We start from the raw sequence: 12,342 nt of genomic DNA on the forward strand, positions 1-12,342 counted from the left end.
TATATCATTATATAACAAATATAACACTATACATCTATCATAGGCATGCTATCAGACAACCTATAGTGTTATATTTGTTATATAATGATATATAGTGTTACAAAGTGTTATATGGTATTATATGGTGTTACATATTGTTATACTGTGTTTATAGGGTGTTATATAGTATTATATATAATGTTATAATACACTTCTCACACTTTGAGCACTTTTTACAGGATCCTCTACTATATATATATATATATATATATATATATATATATATATATATATATATATATATATATATATATAAGAAGTATCCGTTAGGAACCACCTTTTATTGCGAGAACCGCGAGAACCAATGTGAACACAATCCAAGATACCTAAAAAATCTAAAAAACACAAAAAAAAAATTTAATATTTTTTTATTAAAATCGCTACTTTTCGTTAATAATAAAAAAATTTTGGATACTAAAAGTAGTAGTTTTAATAAAAAATATTAAAAAAAATTGTGTGTTAATGTTTAGCTTTATGGTTTAGTTTTTAGCATTTAGCTTGGGTTGGGGGGGGGGGGGGGGTTAGGTTTTTGGTGGTGTAGTGAGTTTATTTTATTGTGTTCGCATTGATTTCTTAAGGTTCTCGCAATAAATGTGGTTCTCGTATGAACCCTACCCTAGGTGAATAAAGACAAATACGAAACAAGAGAATGCTTACCGAAAAGATCAGCCTCAATGCATTTCAGTAGGACCCAACCTCGATTCTCATTTGTCCAATTTTCAGTGGTCATATTTTCAGAATTATCATACAAATATTCCACCGTATCATGGTGACCAAATAAAGCAGCAATGTAGAGTGGCATCATTCCTTCACTACCTGGGATTGTTAGTAATTTCTTGTTCTTATTCACCAAAATCTCAGCCAATTTTTTGTTCCCAGCTACTGCTGCCGAACATAGGGCTGTGTTACCGCTTTTATTTTGAAGCTCTAGATCCTCTTCATTCATTACTTTCAAAAGTTCTTCCACGAACTTGGTGTTCTGGGCTGATACTGCAATATGAAGTGCCGTTTCATGATTTCCTGTGATGCTAAACCGTACCAACTCTAGTCGTTGACTTAGGATGGCATTTGCAGCTTCCCAATCTCCATTAATTGCAGCATTATATAGAGGAACACATGTTTTGATGTAGTCTTGTCTTCCTTTAAATAATTAAGAACTCATGTAAATAAGTGACAATATTTTGTTCTAAAGTTATTTAGGTGAAAGACAAGTTATTAATTCGAAAACTACAAAAAGGTCTATAAGGGAAAATCATGAAAATATTTAATTTTTTTAACGAGGAAACTAACAAAACAGTCTTGACTTTTTAAACTACCAATGAACTAGAGAAAGGTAAGTGTCTTTGAAGCTACAGATTCCAATCTCGCGGACACAGATTGGATCCTTTAGCACATTATATCCAATCATTTTGACGAAGCGGGTCATAGTGTTACACCAAGAACCCCACGAAATAAAGTGGCACCAGTGGCGGACCTAGGAATTATTTTCTTGGGGGTGCGAACGAGGGGTTGAACCAAACTTTCAAGGGGTGCGATCGGGTTTTTTTGCCTATAAATTACACTAAAAAATGTTTTTAAGGGGGGCGCCGGCCCACCCAAGCTTATACTTGGGTCCGCCCCTGAGTGGCACTGATTAGTGTATTTTATATACAGCTAATTGTATTCCAACTAAAGCTATTCAATAAATACACTAATACAATTGATTTTTTTTTTATTTAGTTCAGTGTTATATTTTATGAGTAAAGATCCCGTACAAAGTATCTTATCATACAAAACATACGAATGACATGGAAGAGTAAAAAAAAATGCGGTGTCATTTTCGTAATTATTTTACTCGTAATTACACTACAAGATCAAAATTACCCTACAAGATCATTTGTAGAGTAGTTATGATACTCTAAAAAATTACCCTATAAGATCAAAATTATTGTACAAGATCATTTTAAAAAATTATCCTATAAGATCACTTTTCCACTCCATTCGTACGTTTTATACGATAAGATACTTTGTATTTGATCTTTTGTATATATTTTATAGTTTAGGAAGAGTATGACCGTAAAACATTGTAAATCCTTATCTATACTATATAATAAAAGAAACCTGTTTTGAGACACTTGTCATTCTCTCATTTAATTGATTAAAATTATTAATTATTAATAATACTAACAATAATAATAATATTTAATCTAAATTAATACAAATTTTTATTATTAATAATATTTAATCAAATCTAAAATCTAATCTAATAAAAAATTTTATTATCAATAATATTTTCGTAGTTAAAATTCATTATATTTAATTCGTGTATTTTTATAGTCTCCAAACTCATATTTCACAATTCAACTTGGTTCTAATTCTGATTTAAGCAAATTCATATTTTTGATATTTTATTATCCTTTTTCTACAAGACTGAACTATAATTTATAGACATTAGGCTATCACAGATAAAGAAATGTTACACATATAAAGTTCTAAAATAGTTGGGATATCAATTAATTAAACAAAGAGATTTTAAATAAAAAACCTTATAATCGTAACATTATTATTATTAGAGTAATTATTATTATTAGAGTAAGGCTATTGTAAAAATAAGCTTAACATACTAAACATGAGAAAAGAAGTGAAGGCTATTGTCAAGCATGTATTTTAGTTCCAGAATCTAAATATACATGGGAGGCTTTGATGGTGTGCGGGGAGGATCTCCGCACAAGGCCCGCGATTTCGAGAGGCATGTGATTTAAAAAAAAAAATACGATACGTATATGTTATTTTTTTTAAATAGTAAACACATACCACTTGCAATATAGGTCCATTTACAAAAAAAAAAAAAAAAAATTATGGTTTAGAATTTAGCTCACTTGGAATTAGGTTTATTTAACCCAATACTAATTTGATTTTTTTAAATAATAATAAAACTTAACGGAAGGGCACATTTTTTCAAGCTCGAACAGAGTATGTGAATTCTCAGAGACGCATCTGTAAATATAAATCCTTTAGTTTTTTTAAATATATTTTTTTATTATTTGGTATATAAAATCATATTTATTCAACCCATGTAATACACAGAGGTTTTTAAAAATATAACTTTTTTTTATTATTTGGTAAACAATATTACATTTATTCAACCCGTGTAATACAATGGTTTTAAAGATATAATTTTTTATTATTTGGTATATAATATTACATTTATTCAACCCGTACAATACATATGGTTCTTATAGATATAACTTATTTTATTATTTAATATATAAAATTACATTTCTTCAACCCGTGCTGTGACAACCCGAACCATCACGGTTAGTAACGTTTAAATCTTGTGATCTAATTAACTTGGAAATTCGGAATTTGTTAGGTAGTGTGTATTGGGCCAATACTTATATCTTATTAGTATCATTTTACTTGTTAGTTAGTCCAACAAGTTGGGTTGTAATCATATGGTGTACTATTAAACTTGGCCCAATAGCATAAGTAATTAAACTTAATTAAACTGGGCTACTCATTGTATACGAAATTGAACTGGCCCAATATCATAAGTAATCGAAGTAACCCTTATCCATAGGAGTGCACGTATGCGAGTTATACTCCAATTCGTTCATGATCTGCTTAAAACTTAAACAAACCCCCACTTCTTCTTCCTGGATTTCGATAAACAAACCCTACCCCCCCCTCTTACTTGATTCGCATCAGACGTAGGAGACCCCCTCCCCTTGTTCGAGTTGCATTCTAATCCATTAGTTCCGGTTAGTAATGCTTGCCTATTGTTATTATTCACATTTGCATGAGGGTGTTATGGATGATAATGTTCACATGTGCTGTTAACTGGCATTGATTTATATGAGCCTTGATGATTATCTAGGATCGATCTTGTGTGAATATCGATTCATGTGTTACAGTAAATGATTAGGGTAGGGTATGTTGTGTTCTTGCATGATAAACAATGTTTAGGGTTCATGACTTTGATTGTGTATGCTGTAATGGATTGGATTATATACGTGTAAATTTATGATGTTATCTATGATTAATGAACATAGTCTCGAAATAGATAATTACGGCTGATAATTGGGTTACGCAAATTGTGGGTTAGGGAATTGATTATAACGATACACTATATGGGTATGATGATCATGTGTGAGTAATATTTGAGTGATTATTATGTTTGGGTAAAAAGGGGTATGAGCCGAGAGATCCCTTCCGTTGTGATAATTTCATATGTATACGGTAGCATAGTTAATGAATAATGATGAATAATTATTGTGATCTGATCATAGAAAGCAAACAAATGGCGAGTGTAACTTGATTATGTAATTGAACTAATAAACTCATGTAACTTGGTTTGGCCAATGTGATAGAAAGTGCTGTTTGGGGATCTCGTGAGTGGGCTGGGAAAGACTGGGCCGGATAGTTAAGTGGCCGCATTAAACTTTACAAAACAAAATAGGTGGATTATATGAACATAAGTGTTTGAAGGTAAGGGTAGTTGTTGGGCCGATTGATGAAATAGGGTAGTTCACTGAACTGATCTAGTGTTGAATATTAGTTGATTGGGTTCATGTTATTGATTGGGGCTTTAACTAGTTAATCGGGTAGCTTAGTGGGTCACAAACTGGGTTAGAATTGTTGGGCCGAGGGAATTGATGGGCTGCATAGCCATTACGACGCGGCTGGGCTGCATGACCACGGGTCCTCAGCCAAGCCCACACCGATATGTTTCGTTCGAATTGTTAATGGGCTTTGTTAGATCAGATTTCACGGAATTAGGCCACTGTTAACGCTAGGATGATAATTGTTGTGTGCTAAGTGAATAATATAAAACTTCATTGGGTTTCACATGATCTGGGCCGGATACTTTAACTGATTTTATATGTGTTTGTTGGCCTAATAAATGTTAAATGGGTTGTTATAATTATCGGACAAGTTAAAGTTATTGGGTCTTGCATGTTGGGCCAGCTGGGCCGCATCTTTGGCTGGAAGTGTAAGGGGCCTGATTACGTTAATGGGCTGCACTTTAAATAGGTTGATGTAATATGAATCATTTGGTTCACCGATCTTAGGTTGAATAATTATTGTTCTTGCTTGAGTTGTGTTTAACTGTTATACGTGCCATACGTGACAACCACCGACGTGGTTTATGTGTAAACAAACTGTAAAACTGATCATTACCAAACACTCTTCTAGGTTGTGAGTATTGAACTTATTTAACGAGTAACTTGGCTAACCGAGCAAACCTCAGGTGAGTTCACTGCACTTTTCTCAAGCATGCGTCCCGGTGGTTTGGGACAACTGGTAAACATTTGGAAGGGAAACATTGGGTAAATAACTTAATCGGTTTTGGTTATTGCCTGGAGGGCAATGGGGGTGATTAGTTGATAGCGCTATTAGGTGGGAAACCTCACACCGGGCCGTAAGGACGGGCGTGAACTGATTATCTGGGTATGGCTATGGTTGTTAGAGGCACACTCCTCGGATACATATGGGCACTCTCCCTAGGGTATCTAACGAAGGCAACATAGCAAACGGTCGTTAAGGGGTACCCACTCCCCGGATACACATGGGCACACTCCCTAGGGTATCTAGCATGAGCAACATCGTATCGCAACGTTAAATCGTATTAACATACATATGGTAACATAACTTGTTAACAAAACCTTGAACTCACCAGCGTAGTCTGACACACTTGTTGCATGCGTGTAGGTAATTATTGAAGGAACTTGGGAGCTTGCTGTCTGATGCTGCTGGAGTGGTTGTGGTCATAATAAACAGTTATTTGATTTGCTTTTGATACATATACGCACTTATACATTTATGCTTCCGCTCAATACTTTGGTTTTGGTTTAACTTTTCGAATGATACATTTCTTTCAATTGGGTATTTCAATACATTATAACTTGTGTTTGATATGGTTGGTGGCTCTTTGTTGGATCGTTGCACCTCCAATAGGGATATGCCCTAGGTGGTTATTTGGGGGTGTGACACGTGCAATAAATGAGGCTTTTAAAAAGATAATGTTTTATTATTTGGTATATAAAATTCATTTATTAAACCCGTGTAATACACGGGGTTATAACCTAGTATCTATTATAATAAAAAATTTTAACGTCACGTGTAATTATTAAAATCCCTTTTCTACATGTGTCTTTTACACTAACTTAAATTAAAATATTAATTTTTATTTCCTATGATATAGAAATATATATTTTAAATCTTTATATAATCTCTATCTCTATCTTTAATAAACAAAATTCTTAGAGGACACATAACAAAGTTCTAGGCAACCTTAATTTTTGTTTTTCCTCCTAAATTGTATACCCATTTAACTTACACTCGGATCCTTACTAGTATAAGATTTATCCGATTTCGTTTTCAATATCAAGTTTAATACATACCTTATTTCATTTTCACCAATTTCACACGTTTTCATTATTCAAACTTTAATATTCTATAATAAAGGGAAATTGGATTTTAATAATCTCACACAGAGGTGCTTGGTCAATAATAATCTCACTTTTAAAAATTTATACTGACAGTCCCGCCTTATAAAAATTTATACAGTAGCAATTTTTTAAAAGTAGGATTCTTATGGGCCAATCACCGTGAGATTATCATTATCCAATTTCCCTATAATAAATTTTAAATTAGCCGTTATTTTGTTTCAATTTTTTAAAATCTAAGACTCGTGATTCTTCTGATTTTCCTCTTTTGCCTCTTATAATCACATTTTTAAACTTACAAAAATAAAACAAAGTTTTACTAATTCAAGTCATGTTATACATATGATTCTAACCTAGTTATATAATATTTTAATATGATATCAAAAAATTAGTTTTACGATCGAATTTAAAGCAACTTTTATATAATTTTTTTTTATCAAAAACATTCTTAAAAATGAATTTTAATTTGTTTCACCTTTATGTAAAGTTGATAACTTAAAATTATCACTTAATTCAAACGATGGCATATATTTAGAAAAACAAAATCAATATTTTTTTAATTTGGACTAAAATTTGTTTTTGAAGAAGCAAATGTACATTTGTTGCACTCAAAAAACTCAAATGGTGAGCATGGCCCATCGATTGACAAAGAAATAGGAAACAGCCCACAAAGAATTGAAGGAAAGATGTGGTGCAGCCCATTACATAGAACAGCCCATTACACGGCCTATGTACTTATGTAGGCAGAGGCGGTTGGCAACTTTGGATGAGTTAAAAAGAGGGGTCTACATCAATCTTTAGGGCAATTTTTCGAAGGGTGGACCACAGCCTTTGGCTGTTGTTATGAGAGACTAATCAATCAATATATGTTATGTCCATGTTACTAGGCCTGGCAAAACTAACCCGGACGCCTAGTTTTGGGTTTGTATGGGTCATCACAATGACCTTGTGGGTCATTCTGGACATGGGGACTTTCAAGAATGGGTTGGATTGAAACTAGTGTATTTCCCATACGGTTTATAATGGGTTGAAACAAATCTAGGAAAGGGTTAGAATGTGTTGGCTACTTGTCCAGCACTCTTCGTGAACCTACACCGATTCGGTGAGAGGGAGGGAAGGGGGAGATATGGGTGTGTGGTGGGGTCCATTCCTTCTCAACCAATCACACATTTTTTTCGTTTTTTTAAATAGTTTACCTAAATCCCATTAGGTAAACCACCGCCAATGGTTTTGAGCATTAGGTAACTTATTTAGGTGAATTAACATGACAATGTGTGTGTCACGGGCCCCGGCCCGTTTTGCCCGGTTCAGAAGCGACGGGACAGAAACCCATGGTATTCGTACTTAATTGGCAGCGGAAAATTTTAACAGGATTGTTTAAACTGAAAACACCGAATTATTTTATTATTAATATCGGGGCAAAAACCCGTAATTTATAAGAAAGGAATTTCACTGGGAAATCCCCTGATTACAGAAAACATGTTTTATTTATTTACTGAACCACTTCGTTCAAGCTGGAGTGCTACACGACACTTTTCCTTGTTCACAGTAAATCACCTAATCACCTGAAACATGTTTTAAAAAGATTTGATCAGCGAAAAATACTGGCGAGTGCATTCAATTCGTACAAAACAACACATTGTTATAATTTACAGTATTAAGAGCGATTACAATTGCTTCTATCTTATAATTAGCTGACCCAGTTGTCACTTGACCGGATCTGTGACTGTGGTCATATCACTATTGGGTCCGTTCACCCAAAAGTGACGTATCACTATTTAGGTCCGTTCACCTAAAGGCTAAAAGTGACGCCAGATAAGTAATGTATACGAAACCCTACTTACTGTCAGTAATTTAAGATAACAAAGACTTAATCACTGTAAATATAACGGGAAAACATTTAGGGTTTTGGAAAGCACTTTGATAAAAACAGAATGACCCACAATGCAGATTTAAACGATCAAAGGTAGCCTACTGGTTATGCTGGTAAACCTAGTAAAAATATACAATGCAAACGAAGCTAGGTTAGTAACTTAATTCAACATTTACGATAATTCACGAGATCGAAACCCTCACGACAAATGACAAAGTATAACCCAATGTGGGCAGCACTTAAACATCCATCCGATCGGTTTTAATCGATCGGACATTGTATCGTAGCAGTGATCGAGTTATTACCCTACTATCGTAGCAGTAACTTGAGATTTTGATTATATTTGAAAGAAATAGACGATTGAGGGGTGAAACGAACGTAATTTTTGGTCGAAATATGCAAACTGTTTAAATGCCAACCCCTGGAATTTACAGCCAAATTTGGTCGCTCCCGCGTGTCGCGACAGATTCTCGGGTTTCTTCCGCGTGTCGCCTGAGACGACCACCTAACCTAGGGTAGCCTTGTGTTGAGTATAGCCCTGGTGAGTTGCCAAAAATCGAAAATACGTGTTTTATAATTGTTTTGAACGGATAAACTTAATTAGGGGATCCCCCCTCCCTTGAGTTTTAGGGGACCTGTTGCTAGTTTCGTCCGCTTTTCTAATTCCGGGTCGCACCGTGCCACTTGAGAGTTTTAATTAGGGTTTCTTAGTGTGCCTTTTTAGAATAGAAATTAGAAAATTTTGCTAGGGTTGTTACAGCGTGATTGGGTGAATTAGGAGTTTACCTATTCCAAATGTTTTAACCACTCCCTTCAGCCTTACTAACATTAGGAGGCTCACTTGTGAAGGGTTGGTAATTAGGTGCAGGGGCGGAACCAGAGGGGGGTCAAGAGGGTCCGTTGACCCTCCGGGCAACGGAACTTTTTGAATTTTTATTTATAAATTTTGAGTTTTTTAATAATAAACTTAGAGATGGACCCCCTAATTTGAACCATTATAGAATATAAGCTTATGATGACCCCCTAACTAAATCGTTCTGGTTCCGCCACTGATTAGGTGGGTAGTTGATATTTGTGAAGGGGCGATTAGATTGTGTAGTTATTATTAAAACTTGTCTTTAATTGTTATTTCAATTCAGAAATCCTAAGGTCATGTCTATATAGTGTTTTAGTAACTAAATGAAGTGTTATGTGAAATCGGTAACCTGAATCTTGGGTGAGAGGTGTTTTTCTTTAATATGATAACACTTTTCTCAAGTAATTTTCTAGTTTCCTTCAAAACAATCAAAACCCCCCAAATCTATATTAGTATTAGTGAATCTGATTAATTAGTTATACACTAACCAAATATTCGTTGTGGAGACGACCTTACTTACCCATATTTGTTTAGGTGTTTAAGTCACAATATACTTATTTTTATTAGCCCACAATAGCTACATAAATACCCAATGATTCTTAATGAAATTGGGCTGTCGGAAAGAAGAAAATAAATAGTATAGGGGGCTAATATGTAACTTGGTGTTCTATATAAGCACCATTTCTTTGTAACCCTAGATGAGGAACCTTTGTACAACTTCAATACAGTTTTTCTCAATACAATTCAAACCCTAGTTAGAGATCATTCTCTATACCAAACAACATGGTATCAGAGCAGGTTTCCGATTCGTAAAACCCCTATCGATCTTCGCTTGGAAATCAAAATCAGTTTTTACTTATCCTAGCCTATTCAAAACTCAAACCTGAAAAATCGAAATCAATCCTCAATCTGTCGGGTTTAATCGCAAAACCGCAAAACCAAACCAAAATCAGTTTTGTTCAACCGCAAATCAGTTCAACTTCCGGCGAACTAGCAAAACCATCAGTCCAATCATTGTTCAATCACACCTGTTTGTTCCAATTAATTGTTGAGCAAAATCATTGTTCCAATCATTGGTCCAATCAATTTTTTTTTGTTGACCGTTTTTGAAGTTGGTCCAATCAATTTATATACATTCCTTTTATATAATTGAAGTTGGTCCAATCATCTTGTACCTACCTTTTGTTCTAACTTCCTTTTATATAATTTCGCTGCCGATTCTTTTTATATAGTTACGCTGCCGACAATCAATCCCGACCAATTTCGATGCTCTTATTTCGCTATTTTATTTCGCTGTTTGATAATTTCGCTATTCGCAAAGGATCAATTCGCTTTCGTTGTCGGTAGCGAATTTGCGGGCTTTCAAATCTTGAACGCGAGTTCAAGTCGCCCGGCGTATTTAATAAGTACGCCGGTAAGCGCACGTCATTCTCTGGCGTCGTTTTGTTGGCGGATTTAAGTCGCTCGGTTCGGTTACCGGCGAATTTGATAAGTCTTGAACGCGAGCTTACGACTTCCAGTGAAGTTAAAAAAAAATTGAAAAAGAAATGGAAATCAATCATGGTAAGAACAGTGCTTGGATTTTCGACTCTGGTGCCACTGACACCATGACGTTTGAACCATTAGACATACGGTCAATGACCCAACCTCAAAAATCTCAAATACATACAGTACAGCAAACAACGGAACGATGCAAGTGAAAGGAGGAGGAGTAATTGAAATTTCACCAACTATGAAATTGTCAAATTGCCTCTATGTTTCGTCCTTATCACACAAATTACTGTCAATCAGTCATATTACCAAAGAATTAAATTGCACGGTACTAATGCACCCTACTTTCTGTCTCCTACAGGATATCAGGACGGGTGTGATTATTGGACGTGGTACTGAGCGCCAAGGGTTGTACTATGTGGATGAAGTGGCTCACCAGGGTACTGTGATGTTGGCTCATGGAACTGATAACCGGGACGCCTGGCTATGGCATCGACGTTTGGGACATCCATCCCATGGTTATTCGCACCTTTTGTTTCCAAAACTCTTCCCTTCAAATGGGAAAATAGATTGTGAAACCTGTCTTCGCGCCAAAAGCCATCGACACCCGTTCAAACCTAGCAATACGAAAGTTGCTTCACCTTTCTCATTAATCCATTCTGATGTGTGGGGTCCTGCTCCTGTAATAGGGGGCAGGGTCTTCGGTACTTTATATTATTCGTGGATGATTGTACTCGCATGACATGAGTATATTTTTTAAAAAATAAAGCCGAAGTTTTCGAAAAATTTGTCATGTTTTATGCTATGATTCAAACTCAATTCCAAACTCAAATCCAAATCCTTCGATCCGACAATGGGGGGGGGGGGAATTTGTCAATACATCTATGAAACAATTCTTTACAACCAAAGGATTAATTCATCAAACCTCTTGTGCCCATACCCCATAACAAAATGGTGTTTCCGAACGGAAAAACCGTATTATCCTTGAAATGACTCGAGCCCTTTTGATAGAATCTCAAGTCCCTAAATCTTTCTGGGCGGAGGCGGTTGCAACCTCCGTGTATCTGCTGAATCGGCTTCCCACAAAAGTTCTTAAATTCAAGACTCCCCTAGATTGTCTGTCTAAATCTGCCAATATTCCCCATCCTCTTACACTTGAACCTCGAATCTTTGGGTGTACCGCTTTTGTCCATATACCCAAAACCAACCGAAACAAACTTGGCCCATGTGTTGAGAAATGTGTATTTGTCGACTATGGGATCGATCAAATCGGTTACCGGTGTTATAATCCAACAACTCGTCAAATGTTCACCACAATGAATGTTGACTTTCGTGAAACAAAATACTTTTATAACACCCAACTCAGTGGTCAGGGGGAGAATGACAGTATGGACACTCTGAGCTGGTTAACCCAATTCCCTCATCTGAAGAAGTCACAACAGAAGACTATCACAGTACTGCGAGTCCTTCAAACACAGACACACAATCCACGGAGCACAGTACCACTGAAGAAAGTCCATCCAACGTGATGCCTGAGGTAAGAAATACTGAGAACCCTGAATGTTCTACGTCTTATAACTATGAGACAACAGGGGAACATATAGAACCGACAACAACAGAACATGTTGATCCAGTTGTTGAACAGGTTGAACCAG

At 35.5% G+C, this 12,342-nt stretch overlaps 1 protein-coding gene across 1 annotated transcript; it reads right to left on the reverse strand.

The window, feature by feature from the left end:
* Positions 1–655: 655 nt before the first annotated feature.
* On the reverse strand, positions 656–11,199 carry LOC118491706 (ankyrin repeat and sterile alpha motif domain-containing protein 1B-like). The gene is made up of 2 exons (XM_035989720.1): positions 11,124–11,199; positions 656–1,179 (listed from the first exon to the last, which is right to left on the reverse strand). The coding sequence occupies exons 1-2, from the start codon at positions 11,197–11,199 to the stop codon at positions 656–658; spliced, it is 600 nt and encodes a 199-aa protein (XP_035845613.1).
* Positions 11,200–12,342: the final 1,143 nt, after the last annotated feature.

Source organism: Helianthus annuus, chromosome 1 (genome assembly GCF_002127325.2).
Source record: "Helianthus annuus cultivar XRQ/B chromosome 1, HanXRQr2.0-SUNRISE, whole genome shotgun sequence".
NCBI lineage: Eukaryota > Viridiplantae > Streptophyta > Magnoliopsida > Asterales > Asteraceae > Helianthus > Helianthus annuus.